General features: G+C 39.8%; 1 protein-coding gene across 2 annotated transcripts in view; it reads right to left on the bottom strand.

Annotated features, from left to right (window-relative positions):
* Positions 1–22,491, bottom strand: part of ASCC1 (activating signal cointegrator 1 complex subunit 1) — a 115,480-nt gene that overhangs the window by 44,878 nt on the left and 48,111 nt on the right. For both annotated transcript variants that reach the window (XM_005699171.3, XM_005699172.3), the window contains exon 7: positions 17,961–18,080. In XM_005699171.3, the coding sequence (XP_005699228.1) occupies positions 17,961–18,080 (120 nt within the window). The remainder of the gene's footprint in view (positions 1–17,960; positions 18,081–22,491) is intronic.

The following is a 22,491-nucleotide window of genomic DNA, read 5'->3' as shown; positions in this document are numbered from 1 at the left end:
GTCCATTCATTAATCTCACACTGTGGAAGACTGGAAAATGCTTCAGAAGGGAAGGGACCAATGGTACCGAGGTCAGCTAGGTGGTATTAATAATAGAAATAATCACAAACATGATGTGTCAGGCACTATTCTAAGCATTCTGTATCTCTTAAATCATTTAATCTTCATGATAAATTATCTCTGTTTTACCAATGAGGAAACTGAGGCATAGAGAAGTTTTAAAATTTGGCCAAAGTCACATAACTAATAAGTGATATATCCAAAATGAGAACCCATGCAGTCTGGCTTCAGAGGACCACACTATAAAGGAGAAAGGAAGGAACATCTAACCTATGGCAGGGACAGGGAGAACAGAGACAGGGTCATGTATTAATACTCAAAAGAGCTTGTGAGAGAGAAGCTGGGACCCACAGACACGACAGTGTCACAGGAGAGGAAGCAGCAGAGAGCCACTCCCCAGAGCACACCTTAAATGAATGACTGGGTGTGTCGCTGACCAAGGTGGGAAGTGGTGGAGAGAGGGTTGACAGTGTGTACACTTCTGCATGTGTGGCACTGCATATCTAGTGGGACATGCCCAGGAGAGAGATGGAAATAACAAGCCTGAGGCTCAAGAGAAAAATCTGGGCCAAAGACAGACTTGGGAGTCATCAGTGCAAAAACAGTAGTTAAGTGTGGGAAAGATGCAACCACAGGGTGAGGAGGAGTCAGAGCAAGAAGATAGCTAAGAACAGAGACCTTATGGGACATTCCTATGTAAGGGGCCGAAAGGAACCCGCAAGGACAATCAATAAGGATGATTGGAAAATTACTAGAATTTTAGCAAAGTTGCAGGATACAAAAACAATACACAGAAATTACTTGCATTTCTATATACTAACAGTGAAAAACCAGAAAGAGAAATTAAGGAATCAATTCCATTCACGTATGCAACAAAAAGAATTAAATATCTAGGAATAAACTTACCTAAGGAGACAAAAAGAACTATACACAGGAAATTATAAGACAATGATGAAAGAAATCAAAGATGACATAAACAGATAGAGAGATATTCCATGTTCATGGGTAGGAAGAATCAATACTGTGAAAATGACTATACTACCAAATGCAATCTACAGATTCAGTGTGATCCCTAGCAAATTATCACTGGCATTTTTCAAAGAACTAGAACAAAAAATTTCACAATTCATATGGAAACACAAAAGACCCTGAATAGCCAAAGCAGTCTTGAGAAAGAAGAATGGAGCTGGAGGAATCAACCTTCCTGACTTCAGATTATACTACAAAGCTACAGTCATCAAGACAGTATGGTACTGGCACAAAAACAGAGATATAGACCAATGGAACAAGATAGAAAGCCCAGAAATGAACCCATGCACCCATGGGTACCTTATTTTTGACAAAGGAGACACGAATATACAATGGGGCAAAGACAGCCTCTTCAATAAATGGTGCTGGGAAAACGGGACAGCTACATATAAAAAAATGAAATTAGAACACTTCCTAACACCATACACAAAGATAAACACAAAATGGATTAAAGACCTAAATGTAAGACCAGAAACTATAAAAGTCTGAGAGGAAAACACAGACAGAACACTCGATGACATAAATCAAAGCAAGATCCTCTATGACCCACCTCCTAGAGGAATGGAAATAAAAACAAAAGTAAACAAGCAGGACCTGATTAAACTCAAAAGCTTTCGCACAGCAAAGGAAACTATAAGCAAGGTGAAAAGAGAACCCTCAGAATGGGAGAAAAAATAGCAAATGAAACAACTGACAAAGGATTAACTTAATTCCAAAATATACAAGCAGCTCATACAACTCAATGCCAGAAAAACAAGCCAATCAAAAAATGGGAAAAAGACCTAAACAGACATTTCTTCAAGAAGACATACAGATGGCTAACAACCACATGAAAAGATGCTCAGCATCGCTCACTATTCAGTTTAGTTCAGTTCAGTCGCTCAGTTGTGTCCGACTCTTTGCGACCCCATGAATCGCAGCACGCCTGCCATTAGAGAAAGACAAATCAAAACTACAGTAAGATATCACCTCACACCAGTCTGAATGGCCATCATCAAAAAGTCTACAAACAATAAATGCTGGAGAGGGTCTGGAAAAAAGGGAACACTCTTGCACTGTTGGTGGGAATGTAAATTGATACAGTCACTATGGAAGATGCTATGGAGATTCCTTAAAAAACTAGGAATAAAGCCACCACATGACCCAGCAATCCCACTCCTAAGCATGTATCCTGAGGAAACCAAAACTGAAAAAGACACGTGTATCCCATTGTTCCGTGAAGCACTATTTACAACAGCTGGAACATGGAAGCAACCTAGATGTCCACTGACAGATGAATGGATAAAGAAGTTGTGGTACATAAACACAATGGAATATTACTCAGCCACAAAAAGGAACACATTTGAGTCAGTTCTAATGAGGTAGATGAACCTAGAGCCTATTATACAGAGTGAAGTGAGTCAGAAAGAGAACAATAAATATTGTATTCTAATACATATATACAAAATCTAGAAAAATGGTACTGAAGAATTTATTTGCAGGGCAGCAATGGAAACAGACATGCAGAACAGACTGATGGACATGGGGAGAGGGGAGGAGAGGGTGAGATGTATGGAGAGAGTAACACAGAAACTTACATTACCACATGTAAAACAGATAGCCAACGGGAATTTGCTGCATGGCTCGGGAAACTCAAACAGGGGCTCTGTATCTCCCTAGAGGGGTGGGATGGGGTGGGAGATGGGAGTGAGGTTCAAAAGAGAGGGGACATATGTATACCTATGGCTGATTCATGTTGAGGTTTGACAGAAAACAACAAAATTCTGTAAAGCAATTATCCTTCAATTAAAAAAATAAATTTGAATTAAAACAATAAGGATGAGGAACAAGAAATGGAAAACTTCAGAAAGGCTGAAAGAATTACAAAAGGTGGGGGCGGGGTGGGAAGGGAGGAATCCTCTGTATAGTACAATGCTATAGAAAAGTAAGAAAGGAGCAAAAGATGCCTACTGATTTCCTAAAATCATAACATTATTGCTAGAGCAGTTTCACTGGCATACTGGCAATAAAAGCCTTACTGCAGAGGGCCAAGGGAGAGGCCAGCAAGACAGGGAAGGGATATGGGCACATAAACTCAAGAAACTTACAAGGAAGGGAAAAACTTTTTGCCTTGGTAACTAGATAAAGAATCAAGGGCAGGTTATTTGCGTTTGCTTTCAATGAGGAGAAAGAGTTGAAAATGCTTACTGACAACAAGAAAACTATCCAACAGAGAAGGAAGATGAAAGCTTAAGCAAGAGAGGGGATTGATAGAACAAGATCTCAAATGAGACAAGAAGGGCTGGTGTGTCATAGGTGATAGGAACACAGAGATGAGCGGAGAAAGTCCCTGCCCTTGAGTGGCTTACATCCTGGTGGAAGGAGACAAACAATAAACAAACATGCATAAGACATCAAAAACAAGTAAGCCAAACAAGACCGGGAGCTGACTGTGGCTCAGATCATGAGCTCCTTATTGCCAAATTCAGACTTAAATTGAAGAAAGTACGGAAAACCACTAGACCATTCAGCTATGATCTAAATCAAATCCCTTATGATTATACAGTGGAAGTGAGAAATAGATTTAAGGGCCTAGAGCTGATAGATAGAGTGCCTGATGAACTATGGATGGAGGTTCATGACATTGTACAGGAGACAGGGATCAAGACCATCCGCATGAAAAAGAAATGCAAAAAAGAAAAATGGCTGTCTGGGGAGGCCTTACAAATAGCTGTGAAAAGAAGAGAAGTGAAAAGCAAAGGAGAAAAGAAAAGATATAAGCATCTGAATGCAGAGTTCCAAAGAATAGCAAGGAGAGATAAGAAAGCCTGCCTCAGCAATCAATGTAAAGAAATAGAGGAAAACAACAGAATGGGAAAGACTAGAGATCTCTTCAAGAAAACTAGAGATACCAAGGGAACATTTCATGGAAAGATGGGCTCAATAAAGGACAGAAATGGTAGGGACCTAACAGAAGCAGAAGATATTGAGAAGAGGTGGCGAGAATACACAGAAGAACTGTACAAAAAAGATCTTCACGACTCAGATAATCATGGTGGTGTGATCACTCACCTAGAGCCAGACATCCTGGAATGTGAAGTCAAGTGGGCCTTAGAAAGCATCACTACAAACAAAGCTAGTAGAGGTGATAGAATTCCAGTTGAGCTATTTCAAATCCTGAAAGATGATGCTGTGAAAGTGCTGCACTCAATATGCCAGCAAATTTGGAAAACTCAGCAGTGGCCACAGGACTGGAAAAGGTTAGTTTTCATTCCAATCCCAAAGAAAGGCAATGCCAAAGAATGCTCAAACTACCACACAATTGCACTCATCTCACACGCTAGTAAAGTAATGCTCAAAATTCTTCAAGCCAGGCTTCAGCAGTACGTGAACCGTGAACTTCAGATATTCAAGCTGGTTTTAAAAAAGGCAGAGGAACCAGAGATCAAATTGCCAACATCTGCTGGATTATCAAAAAAGCAAGAGAGTTCCAGAAAAACATCTATTTCTGCTTTATTGACTCTGCCAAAGCCTTTGACTGTGTGGATCACAATAAACTGTGGAAAATTCTGAAAGAGATGGGAATACCAGACCACCTGACCTGCCTCTTGCGAAATCTGTATGCAGGTCAGGAAGCAACAGTTAGAACTGGACATGAACAACAGACTGGTTCCAAATAGGAAAAGGAGTACGTCAAAGCTGTATATTGTCACCCTGCTTATTTAACTTATATGCAGAGTACATCATGAGAAATGCTGGACTGGAAGAAACACAAGCTGGAATCAAGACTGCTGGGAGAAATATCAATAACCTCCGATATGCAGATGACACCACCCTTATGGCAGAAAGTGAAGAGGAACTAAAAAGCCTCTTGATGAAAGTGAAAGAGGAGAGTGAAAAAGTTGGCTTAAAGCTCAACATTCAGAAAACGAAGATCATGGCATCCGGTCCCATCACTTCATGGTAAATAGATGGGGAAACAGTGGAAACTGTCAGACTTTATTTCTGGGGGCTCCAAAATCACTGCAGATGGTGACTGCAGCCATGAAATTAAAAGACGCTTACTCCTTGGAAGAAAAGTTATGACCAACCTAGATAGCATATTGAAAAGCAGAGACACTACTTTGACAACAAAGGTCCGTCTAGACAAGGTCACGTATGGATGTGAGAGTTGGACTGTGAAGAAAGCTGAGCGCTGAAGAATTGATGCTTTTGAACTGTGGTGTTGGAGAAGACTCTGAGGGTCCCTTGGACTGCAAGGAGATCCAACTAGTCCATTCTAAAGGAGATCAGCCCTGGTTGTTCTTTGGAAGGAATGATGCTAAAGCTGAAACTCCAGTACTTTGGCCACCTCATGCGTAGAGCTGACTCATTGGAAAAGACTCTGATGCTGGGAGGGATTGGGGGCAGGAGGAGAAGGGGATGACAGAGGATGAGATGGCTGGATGGCATCATCGACTCGATGGACGTGAGTCTGAGTGAATTCCGGGAGATGGTGACAGACAGTGAGGCCTGGCATGCTGTGATTCATGGGGTCGCAAAGAGTTGGGCACGACTGAGCAACTGAACTGAACTGAACAAGATATCAGGTGGTGCTAAGCACCATGAAGAAAGCGAAATGGGAGAGAGAGAGGAGAAAGGGTCTGATGGTGAGTGTACTATTTTAGACACGGCGATCCGGGATGGCTTCCCTGATAAAAGTGACACTTGAGCATAGACCTAAGGGAACAGCATTTCAGAGAAAGGGAACAGCAGATAGAGTCATCTGAGGCAGCATGGCATGACAGAGGAACAGTAAGAAGTCAGTGTATGGAATGAAGCTGTGCAGAGAGGTGATGAGGCGGTAGGACCAGGTCACGGGGGCTTCCCTAAGGCTCTTTAGGCCTCTGTAAGGAGTTGTCTTTTAGTCCAGGTGAGGTAATGAGCTTTTGCAGAGTTTTCAGCATAAGAAGGACATAATCTGACTGACATTTAAAAGGAAACATCTCACGGCCCTATGAAGGACACATAGTGGTGGGCAAGGAAGGAAGCAGGAAGGCAGCCCAGAGGCTGTCGCAACCCAGGTGGTGGGCGTGGCACCAGCGCAGGTGGTGAGGGGCTGGTGGTCTTTCTAATACATTGCAGTCAGGAGTCGAAGATAATGATTCTAAAAGAATTTTTGTCCTGAACAACTGAAAGAGTGTATATCAAATAAACCATACTCCCAGATCATGAGAAATTCTGTGGAGAGAGAAGGACAGCAATGAAACAGAGACAGGCAGAAGCAGGCTATGAAGGCTCCTGTGTGTCAGGCAGGGCAGCTGCAGTCTTGGCAGGCCTAAGAAAGCCAGGTGAGAAGCAAGATACACGAGGAGAAAACTAAAGGCATGGAAGCAAGTTAAAACAGATACTGTGCTTCCTCGCATAGTTGTCTTAATCTTTTTCTGATTACAAAAATATATGCTAGTTATAAAAAACAATGGAAAGTGCAGAAAAGGAGAAAAAGAAAAAAAACTTACCATCCACAGATAAAACACTTATTTGGGGGTCAGATAATTTTTAAGTCTTTTGCTACAGACATACATCAATTTTAAAAGGACAAAACAGTTTTCTGTAACCTGCTTATTCAATATACTCTGAATATTTCCCCATGATATAAAATATTTTTCTCAAGTATTTAAACCAGTATTTTAACCAAAAGGGTTAACCAATAATACATTGATAAGGATGGAGAAAGAGGACTGATTCAAGAAAATGACTTTGTTCCCACATTCCTAAAGGGAAAATAAAATATATTCACAATACACATAATTTGATTTTGCAGTTAATTGACTTAATTAACTGTGCATGTGGCTCTCCAAGCCAGGACCTACATTATCATGTCTAAAGTTTCTGATTAACTAACACCACCTCATAAACTGTAAAATATTTGAAAATATTGCAACAAGTCTAAACATAATCAAGCACTGCAAAATTCCCCTCAATTTCAAATCACAACAGAATGATGCCTCCCTGTTCCTTCTTGCCTATTAAAGAAGTGGATAGGGAGCTCAGACGGAGAGAAACAAGCGAGCATGTTAATACTAGAGGAGGGAAATTAAATTGATCAAATGAAAGAGTCCAGTTTCCAGCTTTGTCTTTCTGGAAAATTAAGACTCCTGCCAAACTTACAGACTCAGAACCTTGAAGAGAGTGAAGTCCTTTAAAATGTCCTACCGTAACCTGCTCATTTTAGACAAGAGGAAATGAAGCAGACAGGTCAAGGTGCTCAGTCATGACAGAGAGAAAGGGACTCCAAGGCTCCTGGCAGCCAGTGCTGCTTTGCTATCAATTAACTGTGCACTCCATGAAGCTGGTTCTTTATCTTATTCACTGCCTTATCCTGGCACCCAAGGATTAAGTGGCACCCAAGTTAATGCCTAACTGACAAATCATCAGTGCTCGATGAATAGCTGTTGCAGGTATGCATGCATGAATTCACAGATGACAACTCTTTGGAGATCTCCTAAAAGAACTTAAGGGTGCTTAGAAACACACACTAAATTTCAGGCTGCTGTCACGGATACTACATTTGACAGTATGTCAGTATATTTCTAACAGTATAGTCTTTCAATTCCTACTTCATTGATCCTTTTCCTGGTTGATTATGAAAGAGTCACAAAGCTTCTCTATGCCTTTGCATCCTCATAAGCAAATTAAAAATAACACAGAGTTGCTGTGAGGAAAATAACAAATTATTTTTAAGCAGCTTTATCATTTTGACAGAACTGTGTGTTTGAAAACAGAAGCCAGTTATTAATGTCTTGAATCTGCGCTTACTTTAAAGGCTTATCAGCACTCAAACATTCCAGAGGCTTGGAGATGTACAGCAGAATGATCACTGACTCCCTAGAAAGTACAAATTCCAGACTTTTGTTTGCCACCCCCTCTCCAATTTAACTCAGTTCTATCCAAATAACATTTCCTGAGTGCTCACTGTATACAGGCATTATGCCAGTCACTAAAAGAATTAAAAACTAAGCAAACACAGTTCTTGTCATTAAGGAGCTTACAACCTATTAAAATAACTCTAAAGAGGACGCTGGTAATGACACAAACAATACAAAGTGCTTTCGTAATTTAAAGGTGAAAGACAGTACTGTTAGGTCGAGACCAGAAAAAGCAACCAGGAGGATGGGATGAGAAGAAGTTAACCAGACTCACTTCACCTTTGAAAAATCAGCTGAATAAGTAAATCACTTAAATAAACGAACATTCACTGAACACTGACTATAAGCCATGAATTATAAAATCTAGTGGATACATAATGCGGAAATAAGACACTCCCTGCCCCCAAGAATCTTAAAGTCTACTTGAGCTTTAAGGAAGGATAGCAAGAAGGACAGAAAGAGATGAGGAGCAACACAGAAATTTTAGTCATAAGAAACGACATTAAGAAAGATACAAAGGATCATCAACAAGCAGTGAAGCTGGCTAGGGCTTGGGGCAAGTGCTAGATAGTGGAAGATCAAGTTGAAATATTAAGCTGGTTTCACCCTGCAAGATCTTAACTACTAGACTGAAGAATATGAACTGATTCAAAGAACGATGTAAAAGGATGGGAGATTTTTAAGTAATAGTCAGTCCTACTGTATACAGGTTAAAGCTTGGAAAGGCTGATGTAGTAGTAGGATCTATACACAGTGACATAAAAGAAATGTCTAAGTAATGTTTCTGGAAAAGATGTACAGAATAATATGAATAATGTGGTCCAGTTTGTATAAAACAATATGCACAGACAGTGACTCTCAGCAGTATCTGCTCTGCTTACAATCTGTCCCAGAAGAATACAGGGAAAGTCAGGGCAGGGGGAAAGGGAGCCATTTCATTTTCATTTTTACCAATCTGGGAGGCTTTAGTTTTTTGAGAGAAAATATGAAAGGAAGGTGGCAAACTGGAAGACAGTACAGTGATGCTGGGCTGCACAGTTGTAGAATTTAACTACACTTTTCTCATCTTTTCACCAAACTTCTCAAAAGAGTGGTTTGTCTCCAATTATTCTTAATCTCCCTTTTCTGCCCCATGAGCACAGGCTTTACAGTCAAACACATTTGGGTCAAACCATAATTCTACCACTTACATGCACATACTGATTACTACTGACTTCAGTATGATGAAGTATACCAGGTATAGCTGAGCAAGTGTAACACTTGCCTGCTTTACCAACATTTTAACTGAAAAAAAAAAAAAAAAAAAAAAAACTTACTGATAAGCTAAAAGAAAAAAAATTACTATCATAAAATAGCCACTGATAAGATGTTTATATATTCAGACTAATTGAGCTGTTTCAAATCCTGAAAGACGATGCTGTGAAAGCGCTGCACTCAATATGCCAGCAAATTTGGAAAACTCAGCAGTGGCCACAGGACTGGAAAAGGTCAGTTTTCATTCCAATTCCAAACAAAGGCAATGCAAAAGAAAGCTCAAATTACCGCACAATTGCACTCATCTCACATGCTAGTAACGTAATGCTCAAAATTCTCCAAGCCAGGCTTCAGCAATACCTGAACCGTGAATTCCCTGATGTTCAAGCTGGTTTTAGAAAAGGCAGAGGAACCAGAGATCAAATTGCCACCATCCGCTGGATCATGGAAAAAGCAAGAGAGTTCCAGAAAAACATCTATTTCTGCTTTATTGACTCTGCCAAAGCCTTTGACTGTGTGGATCACAATAAACTGTGGACAATTCTGAAAGAGATGGGAATACCAGACCACCTGACCTGCCTCTTGCGAAATCTGTATGCAGGTCAGGAAGCAACAGTTAGAACTGGACATGGAACAACAGACTGGTTCCAAATAGGAAAAGGAGTACGTCAAGGCTGTATATTGTCACCCTGCTTATTTAACTTATATGCAGAGTACATCATGAGAAACGCTGGACTGGAAGAAACACAAGCTGGAATCAAGATTGCCGGGAGAAATATCAATAACCTCCAATATGCAGATGACAATGGCAGAAAGTGAAGAGGAACTAAAAAGCCTCTTGATGAAAGTGAAAGAGGAGAGTGAAAAAGTTGGCTTAAAGCTCAACATTCAGAAAACGAAGATCATGGCATCTGGTCCCATCCCTTCATGGGAAATAGATGGGGAAACAGTGGAAACAGTGTCAGACTTTATCTCTGGGGGCTCCAAAATCACTGCAAATGGTGACTGCAGCCATGAAATTAAAAGACACTTACTCCTTGGAAGAAAAGTTATGACCAACCTAGATAGCATATTCAAAAGCAGAGACATTACTTTGCCGACTAAGGTCTGTCTAGTCAAGGCTATGGTTTTTCCTGTGGTCATGTATGGATGTGAGAGTTGGACTGTGAAGAAGGCTGAGCGCTGAAGAATTGATGCTTTTGAACTGTGGTGTTGGAGAAGACTCTGAGGGTCCCTTGGATTGCAAGGAGATCCAACCAGTCCATTCTGAAGGAGATCAACCCTGGGATTTCTTTGGAAGGAATGATGCTAAAGCTGAAGCTCCAGTACTCTGGCCACCTCATGTGAAGAGTTGACTCACTGGAAAAGACTCTGATGCTGGGAGGGATTGGGGGCAGGAGGAGAAGGGGACGACCCAGGATGAGATGGCTGGATGACATCACGGACTCAATGGACGTGAGTCTGAGTAAACTCCGGGAGTTGGTGATGGACAGGGAGGCCTGGTGTGCTGCCATTCATGGGGTCGCAAAGAGTCGGACATGACTGAGCGACTGAACTGAATGTATTTCTCTCTTGCTCGCTCTTTCCACTTTTGAGGGGGGAAAAGTAAACGTATATTTACAAATTGTATGACAAACCCTCTGCCCTCCAAAATTTTAGAGTCTACTTGAGGAAAAAGAAGGACAGCAATAAGGAAAGACAGCACTTAGACACAAGAAGTTTTTATTTCACTTCTGTTTTTTAAGATGTTTTTTAAAATGAGCAAATAATTCCAGGTTGACAGCCATTTTCTCTAGAAAACAGCCCGCTGTCTTCTGGCTTCCATTGTTAATACTGAGAGGTCCGCAGTCCTGGTAATAGTCAATCCTCCATAGATGACATCTTTTAAACTCTTTTGCCTTCAGTGTTCTTCATTTCCACTGTGATTTATCTTGATATGGATTTCTTTGTATTTATTGTGTGCATTTATTCTTTTTTTCTCTTATCTTTGCTACTGCCTCAATCTAAGCTCCTCTCATCTCTTCATACGGACATCTCATGTGACCCTACCACTCCCTCAATATGCTTCATCCACACTGGAATTTGCTAGGTTTTTCCTGTCACAGGGCTGCTGCTCCACATTTTCTTTTTGCCAGCAAACTCTCACTCTTTTAGACCTCAATTCAGTATCAATTCCTCAAAGAGGCTTCCCTTAATCCTGCCCTCCCGCAGTCTAAACTGTCATATTTTCTATCTTTAAAAGAGCACCATTTTCCCCCTGCTTCACTTTTGTCACACTTTGCAATGACATATTTATGTATTATTTATTAACATCTGTTTTCTCCATTAGTCTGCAAACTACAAAGCAGGCAATGACATTATCTGGCTTTACTCATCATTCTATATTCACAGCCTAGCACAGTGCCTGGCACAGAGCAGGCATTTAATAAAGTTTTATTGCGTAAACAAACGACCAAAGATCAATGTTGCTTTCACATGGTGTACAACACTGCCTCTAGATCTGTACTTGGTATTTGTTCCCTTTTCCTAACATGCTACTCCCTCAGCTGGCAAATTCCTCATTCAGTAAAGAAACCTCCTTTCTGAAGCCTTCCTTTACAAAATTTGCATGCACATAGGCATAGTTTTGCTGCTCATCCACGCACCTCCAGAATCTCAGTAACAGTCTTCACCCTAGCATATTCTGAAGTGATGTCACTCAGTCGTGTCCAACTCTTTGCAACCCCATGGACTGTAGCCCACAAGGCTCCTCTGTCCATGGGATTCTCCAGGCAAGAATACTAGAGTGGGTTGCCATTTCCTTCGCCAGGAGATCTTCCCAACCCAGGGATTGAACCCGGGTCTCCTGCATTGTAGGCAGACTAGTTACTGATATCTGCCTCATCCATGAGAAAGAATCCCTAGGGTCTACTGCACTTCACATCCTGGGCACTTGAAAAATGCCTGAGGGAAAAGGGGACTGGAAATGCCCTGCAAGATGGAATAACTGATGGGGTCAGGTCTTTGCGGAGATAAGAAGGAATGGGGTCCCAGGGCAAATAAAGGGTTAGCCTCATGAGAGATGATGCATGCTGTTCTTCAGAATGAGTGTGAAACTGAATAGAGTGGGTATGATGAAAACAGGAAGACTGTGAGGGAAAAAGGAAGGAAGTTGCTTTGGCTTCGTGTGCTCAGTTTAACGTGAGGAAGGTATTCTTCTAGAGGGGCAAGGGTGGAGGCCTAAGAGAGTAAGAGACAGGACAGAACAGCCCCTGTGTTCACTGCTTAGTCTTAGCAACACTTGACTACTGAGCAGTGAGTAAAACGGTTGAATGCAAATGCCCTACACAGTCAAGGATTTACAAAATGTACGGATCTAACAATAAGTGTAGCTATACTGTCCCAGCTCTGTTTTCAGAGGAAAAATCTGATCTAAGTGGTTCCATTCTTTTGAAGGTCAGGTAGTTCACAGTCTAGCATTTTAAGGGAATCTTTGATTTAAAAATATATGAAACCACACAGAGAAAGCTGAGTATGTTTTTTTAATTACAACAAGGCCTCTCCTTCATGACTGCACTGAACAGTGTCTCTTCACATGAAAAAAACACAAACGATTGGATGTACCTTAAAAACAGAGCTATGTCTTACTCATTTCTCTATCAATTTACAGTCTTGCAAAATACCTTGCACAAAGGAGACCTTCAAATAGTTTTAATGTTGAGTTAAATAAGAGATATATAAAGTCTCTTAGACACTGCAATTTGGGGAGTGGTAGGATTATTCCAATTATTTTGGGAAGGCGCAGGTATTTCCAGGAATTGGGTCACCATCCACATGTTGACCTTTTATGGCTGGCCTTCAAACTGGTGGCTCAGAAGGTAAAGAATCTGCCTGCAATGGAGGAGACCCAGGTTGGATCCCTGGGTTGGGAAGACCCCCGAAGAAGGGAATGGCTACCCACTACACTATTCTTGCCTAGAGAATTCCATGGACAGAGGAGCCTGGCTGGCTATAGTCCATGGGGTTGCAAAGAGTCAGACACAACTGAACAACCAACACACACTCTGGAACTGTCATGGAGCTGGTGGGTGTCTCACTTAGCTAATGCTAATATATTACAATGAGGTTACAATAAGGCTCAAGGTCCACTGGAAGTCAAATCTTCTGCCATCTTCTACAAAGTTGGTTATAACCAGCTTTTGCCATGCCCTATGGCTACATCCTTTTATACGGTTCATGAGGTTCTCACGGCAAGTATACTGGGTGGTTTGCCATTCCCTCCTCCAGTGGATCACATTTTGTCAGAACTCTCTGCTATGATCCGTCCATCTTGGGTGGCCCTACACGACATGGCTCATAGCTTCATTGAGTTACACAAGCCCCTTCACTACAACAAGGCAATGATGCAAGCTGGACGAGTTACAAGCTGGAATCAAGATAGGCAGGAGAAGCATCAACAACCTCAGATATGTGGATGATACCACTCTAATGGCAGAGTGAAGAGGAACTAAAGAGACTCTTGATGAGGGTGAAGGAGGAAAGAGCTGGCTTAAACTAAATATTAAAAAAAAAAACAACTAAGATCATGTCATCCAGCCCCATTACTTCATGGCAATTAGAGGAGGAAAAGGTGGAAGTAGTGACAGATTTCCTCTTCTTGGGCTCTAAAATTACTGCAGATGGTGACTGAAGCCTTGAAACCTGAAGACGTTTGTGGCTTGGCAGGAAAGTTATAACAAAGCTAGACAGTGTGTTGAAAAGCAGAGAGATTATTCTGCGGGCAAAGATCTGCATAGTGATGGCTGTGGTATTACCAATGGTCATGTACAGTTGTGAGAGTTTGACCATAAAAAGGCAGAACACAGAAGAACTGATGCCTTCTAACTATGGTGCTCAAGAAGACTCCTGGCAGTCTCTTGGACAGCAAAAAGATCAAACCAGTCAATCTTAAGGGAAATCAACTCTGAATACTCATTGGAAGGACTGATGCTGAAGCTGAAACCAGTATTTTGGTCATCTGATGCAAACAGCCGACTCATTGGAAAAGTCCCTGATGATGGAAAAGATTGAGGGCAGGAGAAGAGGGTATCAGGATGAGATGATTGAATGGCATCACCGATGCAATGGACATGAACTTGGATAAACCTTGTGAGATGGTGAGGGACACAGGGGCCTGGCATGCTGCAGTCCATGGGGTTGCAAAGAGCTGGACATGACTGGGCAACAAAGCCTATGTCATTCTTTTAAAGGTTGTGCCCTACCCCCTTCCCTACCACTTTGGTTGGATTTGTGGGAACATAAAGGGTACATTCACCTCCTAAGACCTTTCCTTTCCATTAATGTAAGGACAAATTAAGTCTGAGCACTGTTTTCAAAAGACATCTAGTTTCTATAGCTCTTATTTTCCTTTGCATTTCAAAAAGCAATTCTTTTCTATACTTGAAAGTTGACATCACTTTGCCAACAAAGGTCCATATAGTCAAAGCTATGGCTTTTCCAGTAGTCATATACGGATGTGAGAACTGGACTATAAAGAAGGCTGAGTGCCAAAGAACTGATGCTTTTGAACTGTGGTGTTGAAGAAAACTCTTCAGAGTCCCACAGACAGCAAGCAGAGCAAGGCAGTCAACTCTGAATATTCACTGCAAGGACTGATGCTGCATCTGAGGCTCTAATACTTTGGCTACCTGATGCCAAGAGCTGACTCATGAGAAAAGACCCTGATCCTAGGAAAGATTGAGGGCAGGAAAAGAAGAGGATGACAAAGGATGAGATGGTTGGATGGCATTCCTGACTCAATGTATATGAGTTTGAGCAAACTCCGGGAGAGAGTGGACAGGGAAGCCTGGCGTGCTGCAGTCCATGGGGTCACAAAGAGTCAAACATGACTTAGCGACTGAACAACAACAAAATACTTGAAAGACCTTCTATAGAACTAAGGATCTAACCATTAAACATACTCAACGGAAACACTCAAAATAATGATTTCATTACCCTTACTTAATGAACACCCTCCCTTCCCTGGGAGCCACCTCAAATAGGGTAAACCAGAACTGTGCAGTCTATGATATTATATGTATGGTAAAACAGACTTGAAGCCCTAGATTAGGAAAAATTCACTATTTTATTTAATGAAACACTGTATCCATGTAAATTTTCCATATAGCTTCATGTTAACTGCCTAACTATACGCTATCACAGATTTTAGTCTCACAACAGTAAGGTATTGACAAAAATTAAGACTTGAAACAGAGAATAAGGAAATGACAGAGGTTGGGCTGAGTCACTGTGATGTTCTGTAAAATTACAAGGTTTATCAAGGAAATAAGAAACATGACTTTAAAACATTTTTAAAAGTGAGTCAGCCCCAAAGAACTGAAAACAGCTCTATTCACAATAGCCAAAAGGTGGAAACAGACCCAAATGCCCATCAACTGATGAATAAACAAAATGTGGTATCCTTTCATACAATGGAATATTATTTACCCATAAAAAGGAATAAGTACTAATACATGCAATAATATGGATGAATATTGAAAACATACACTGAAAGAAGCCAGACACAAAAGGCCACATACTGTATGGTTCATTTGGAAATATACAGAATAGGCAAGTCCACAGAGTCACTAGACTAGCAGCTGCCAGAGGCTGGGGCTGGGAAGAGGGAAATATGGGGGAAGGGAGAAACAGACAGTGACTGCTTAATGGGTCTAGGATTTCCTTCTGGGGTGATAAAAATGTTCTAGAACTAGACAGTGGTGATGGTTGCACAATGCTATTAATGTACTTGATGCCACTCAATTATACCCTTTAAAACAGTTAAAATGATTAATTTTATTATATGAAATTTACCACTTTCCAAAGAAATGTAGGTCACAATTTTCTATTTTATTTTAGGAATAAGAATTGGAACACAGTTTATTCTACTCAGCCGAGCATACACACACTAAAAACCGCAGGAATTCAGAGCAAGGTTTTGCTATCTATGTGTTCCTTAGCCAAGTTATTTAAGCTCTCTGAACCACCCTGATCTATAAAATGGGTATAATAAAAGTATTTATTTTATATAAATGTTGTGAAGATAAAATAGAGATAAAACAATCTAAGCACAAAGTCAGACCCATTAAAATTAAATTGATCAATTTTATTGAATCTCAGACCTTGAGTAGGTGTCTTTTCAGTATTCTGTGTGATGAAATTAGCAGGATGTGTAAATCACTTGGACTGTATATGAGACTATATGGCTGCCTGTAGGAAAGGCATCTGCAAGCTTGTTAGATTTATAGCTCAACTAGCCTCTTTGTCCACAGAACACCATTTTTGCTTCAAAGAACAACTGACAGACAAATTATGGTTATTCAGACTTAGCTTTTTGGCAGACATTTTCTCAAAAAAGAACTTCATGGAAAACAATTACCCATATTTTTTTTCCCCAATAACAAAATTCAAGCTTTCAAGTGAAAACAAGAATTTTGGAAAACATGTATCTGCTATCATGAGCTGGACAGCTTCCCATACTTAGAGATTTTAATGAAATTAGTAGTGATATCAGTGTACTTTTTTCTCCAGTTTTCCTGTGATATAATTGACATTCATCACACATACAAAACTGATTCTGTACCCTTTTTTTCTTCCATTAACTCAAAATTCACTTTCATTGGAACTGAAAGAGGAGACAACTGAGATTATTAATTCAAATTGAGATAAGCGAAACTTTACAACAGACCCTCCAGGAAAGCAATTTGGAGGCCTGCCTAGAGATATAGATTTTCTCTAGAGGATTTTTAGTTCAGTATGAGCTCTATTTTATCCTGTCCCAGTGAAAAGGCCACACAAAAACAAACTTCCGATTCAAGATGGGCTCCTTTGCTCACCAAAGGCCTTGCATAGGCTAAAAAATAGCACTAACACTGAAAATGGCCTCAGAAATAGCATGGGTTGCACACTGAGAATCTCTAATAGGGATTAAGGTGCGGTAGTAACAAAAAAACAAAAACAAAAAAAATTTGGAGAAGGCAATGGAACCCCACTCCAGTATTCTTGCCTGGAAAATCCCATGGACAGAGGAGCCTGGTAGGCTGCAGTCTATGGGGTCGCGATAGTCGGACACGACTGAGCGACTTCACTTTCACTTTTCACTTTCATGCACTGGAGAAGGAAATGGCAACCCACTCCAGTGTTCTTGCCTGGAGAATCCCGGGGACAGCAGAGCCTGGTGGGCTGCCGTCTCTGGGGTCGCACAGAGTCGGATACGACTGAAGTGACTTAGCAGCAGCAGTAACAAAAATTAAAAGCAGCAACCATTTTTAATGTATGATGTTAGCAAGTGCCAAGCACTGATCTAGGAATTTTATATTAATTCAATCTTAATATTCCTATGTAATTTGTGTTACAGCCCTGTTTTGCCCTTTTATTCATTAGATCTGCATTATGTCACTTTTGAAACTACCATCCTAGTATGCCATTCTTCTATTATCGTAGAAAACATGAAGGAAGTACTGAGTTCCATAAAAACTAGATTGCTACTATCAATATCCACCATCCAAGTAATTCAATAATTACCAAACTAAAAGTCTCATACTTCTTCCAACAACAAATTCCTCTTGCAAAGTATTAACTTACTATTTCAGAATAAGAAATACACTCCTTAAAATAATAAGATTCAAAGAAAAGGAATCAAAACTACCTGAACTTCCAAGAATGCTTTGAGGCACCTCTTGATTAAAACAAAGGAATATTTCAGAAACATACCTGTTGGAGCCATCTTTCATATGGACTTTGGCATAAAGAACATCCACCATGCCAGGATCATCATTCATGTATTCTATCCCTGCCATCTCTACTTCCAGGGGTTTGCCCCCTGAAATGTCACTGCAAAGGAAAAAACATTACATTTTCATAATTTTTTAAGCTAAGAGGGCTATTATATTTTGAAACATGGTAAATATACAGAGTCAAATATTACAAAAATGAAGTTGTTGGGGCTTTTTTATTTAACTAACATGATTTAACTGTCCTTCTAATTTCAAACTGATACATGTTTAATGAACACAAACTAGAACCACAAGTATTCCCAAAGTCACACCATATCTTTTCCAACATCAGTTTATTATTAATAGCATATCTAAGATATGTCTAATGAAAGGCCAAGTGATGACAGTTCTGACTGACAAAGACATTTACTGCACTGCCCACCTCTCCAGCTGTATAGGGAAATTAAAACGGAGGTGGTCTTGTTCAGGCTTCAGAAGTAGGCAAGAGGCCTCCAACCAACTTCTGACCTTGTCTGGGCCCTGCCTGGACTATGTGCCTGCTTGTGAACACACCAATCGTTACCAGTAAGTCAAGTGGCACTTTATATAAGAAAGGGAGTGGATCTTGGAATTTTTCAAGCCCCTGGAGGCCTGGCTAACCCCACTGGAGTCTAACGAAATTTGGTGACTCACAAGATGAAACAATCAGCATCGTAAAAGTAAAACCACAGCTGCATTTTTGCACACAAGCTGACGATGATACCAGTTTGTGGCCTGGGATTATAAATGGGAGCCCCCCAAACTGCAATTCAAAATCTCGCCCACTGAGTAGATGAATGGCCCAGGGCCCTTTTCCAATTGAGACTCCAGATTGCTGTTAATGAGGTATTTCCAAGAAGGGTTCAAGTCTGGGTGTAGGTGTCAGCTCAATTTGGTGATGTATACTCTCTGCAACTTCTCTCTCTTGTTTCTATTTCTTTTTTTCCCCAATGACTGTATATTGAAATTAAGTTAAATAATCTTCTATTAGAAGTTAAAATTGTTTGTTTGTGTGTAATGAGTGGTTTGTTAATGAATCCTTCAAACCTAAAACAAAGCAAAACATTCGGCAAAACACCAGTTTTTACCTCATTATTTCTACAAATTGCAAACAGTATTTTATTCATGTAACAACAGTGAAGGTGCAAATTGGTAACACATCTTTAAGAGCAATTTGGCAATATTTATAAAAAGTCTTCAAGAATAGAAACACTTTGCCCAAGCAATTGAACTCCTTGCCTAAATAATCATAAATTCAGGCACATATCCAACCACAGCCAATAAGGTTCTTTCAGAAGAATTCCAACAGATAAATGCAGAAGTAAAACTAGAATCAGAATATCACCATTTTTCAACCCCTGATGAAATATTTAATCAGTTTCATTATTTGTACAAAGGATGGAAAGCAGAAGTGTTAGTCACTCAGTCACGTCGGACTCTTTGCGACCCCATGGACTGTAGCCCTCCAGACTCCTCTGTCCATGGGATTTTCCAGTCAGGAATACTGGAATGGGTTACCATTTCCTTCTCCAGGGTATCTTCCCAAGTCAGGGATCGAACTCAAATCTCCTGCATTGCAAGCAGATTCTTTATCATCTGAGCTACCAGAGAAGCCACCAAGGATGGAGATAAGAAAAATTAAACATATACATTAAATACATATATATACACATACACACACACATATATATGCTTGTACATATGCAAACTCTCTGAACTGATATAACACAAAGAAACTGCTAAAATCTGTTGCCTTTAGATATCAGACTGCTTGGTGGGATAGCAGTGGGAAGGAAACCCTTTAACACATATCCTTTGTACTTAAAAATTTTTTGAACCATGTAAATGTATTATTCAGTAAAAAGTTAAAATAAAAAAATACATGCAAAAGAAGCCAAATACAAGAAGTATATATACTGCACATACATGAAAAAGAAGCCAAACATAAAAGTATACGTGCTTAATGATCCTATTTATATGATATTAAAGAACAAGCACATTTAATCTATGATCATAGAAATGAGCACAGCAGGTACTTCTGGAAGAAGTGAATTTACTGAAAAAGAGATGAAGGAACATCCTAGGGTGATGGCAATATTCTACATGGTGATTTGGGTGAGGTTACATGGGTGTATACATTTATTAAAATTTATCAACTACACTTAAGAGCCATGCATTTTACTGTAAGCAAAACACTGTAAAGAAAAAATACATATATGAATACAAAAAAGTATAGGGACATATGCTCCAAAGTGCTGACAGTAATTATCTTTAGGTAACAATACTACAAGGGACATCTTGTTTATCTACAATTTGGGGCTTTTATAAAGCTAACATGTATTGCTCTCCTGTTAAATAAAACCCACCATCTTGCTTTCTTCACAGACCCCTTAAACAGACTTATACTTCAACTAGAAAATAGCTGTGCCAACCCAAAACCCAGCTAAAAATCAGCTCACTACACAGCCTTCTCCAAGCCTCGCGAGGCCAAGGACTCTATTCATATTTTCCATTCCCATATCCCCAGCACCTGGAACAGTGCCTTATGTAAAGTGAGTACTTCATGAATCTCTGATGATGTTCCACCATAAATGGAGAAGATGTTCTTGACAGTTTTGTGATTATGGACACATGCCTATATTATCATTGAATAAAATGTGGTACTGGCTCAAAGACAACAGGATGTTAGGATTAATCAAAAGATAATTCCAAATAAAGAAAAACAAAAAAGTCTTACTGATATTTAATTGAGGCCCAGGGAGATTCTTAGGAATCCTAACGATAGACTCCCCTAAAACATTAAGGCCATTATTATTTTACAAGACCAGAATTTTCCTAAGAAACTAAATAACCCAACTATTTCAGACAGTCACTTGAATGAAAAAATAACAGCCTCAATCACTCTATAACCACCTCCAATAAGTGGGATATTCGAAAACACAAGCCAAACTCCGAAATATCACCTGATTGAAGACTTTAGCTTCAATCAGTAGTACAGTGTATCTTCATTCCTACTAATAGCCAGAGAATTCAATATGAAAGACTGCCATTCAATCCATTCAAGTGCAGTCAACAAAACTGCTTTCAGGGAAAAAAAAAAAGTTTAATACTAAGTATACATTCCTCTACATTTTTTCAGCTCCAACTCTGCATAGTTAGACCATCAGAAAGCACCATACCATTGGTTTAGTTTCCCACTAAAAAACTTGTACCAGGTTATACTTAACGTTACACCCTCAATTTCATGTCACACCCATATGAACAATGTTTTTTTTATCTTCTCCAAAACTCCCATTAAAGACACTGACCATCATCATTCTTGGGTTCTTTATGCTAAGATTTACACAAATTTTTCTTGGACTGAGAGCCAGAAAAGGATTCTCTCCCCTAAAATTGTTATGCTTCTTTTTATCAGATAAGAACTATAATAACTGGTGTGTTCCTTTTTAGAATTTAGTTCAAGTATACTGACACTTGAAAACTGCACTAAATTTTTATGTTCTAGCACAATTATTATCTTACCTCAGTTTCTCGATAGAATTTTCTTCCCATTCCATCTTTCTGATTTCTAATCTGTCTGACTTTAACATTTCTTTTGTATATACGTCCTCACTCTAAATGACCTAAAACCCTCGGAATTAGACGGGGTACCAAAAACAAAACACTGGAACAGGATCCAAAGTCTGCCTTACGAGCTGAAACAGAAACTCTGTCAACGTAACTCTAGGATTTATCAAGAGAGAGAATCAAAGAGCAGTAAAGAAAAACACTGATAAATGCTCTTTGTCCTGGTGACCAAACTATTCCACCTGGGACACCAGTGAGCACACTTTACAATGGAGACACATCCAAGGCAATAATCAGGAACATTTGCCCATGGGTATTTTTCCTTTTCTTCTCTCCTCATTCTCCTCCCTTTTTAACTTATTTGGTTTTACTTCAGGCCTACTGGGAACATTCAGGTATGAGTTGAGTGATACAGGAGCTAAGAAAAGCTGCATATTTGTCAGATTGTATACTCAGAACCACTGCACTGTTTATGTTTCACATCTCACAAAGAAAAGTCACAAGGGACATATTTGAGCATCAGTACTTACTGAACACTGTGAATAATTCATCTGAAATCTACACAGCTACATGAGCCTCAAGCTTAAGAACTGAAATCAAAATTCTATTACTAGCCAAGTAACATCCCTTAAACTCAATTATCACCCCCAAATTTGAAATAAATGTTCAACCACCCATTTCTTTAGAATATTTATATATCACTATAGTTTTAATTAAATTCCAATACAGCCACATTTATTTAATACCTCAATTTAAAAAGCCATCAAATTAAGCTACAGCATGTTATGTGAAAAACTGAAGGCAGAAGGGGACAACAGAGGACCAGATGGTTAGATGGCATCACTGACTCAATGGACATGAGTTTGAGTAAGCTCCAAGAGATGGTGAAGGACAGGGAAGCCTGATGTGCTTCAGTCCATGGG

This window comes from Capra hircus, chromosome 28, assembly GCF_001704415.2.
Source record: "Capra hircus breed San Clemente chromosome 28, ASM170441v1, whole genome shotgun sequence".
NCBI lineage: Eukaryota > Metazoa > Chordata > Mammalia > Artiodactyla > Bovidae > Capra > Capra hircus.
The sequence above is the reverse complement of the archived record's forward strand: the minus strand, read 5'-3'. Positions and strand labels throughout refer to the sequence as shown.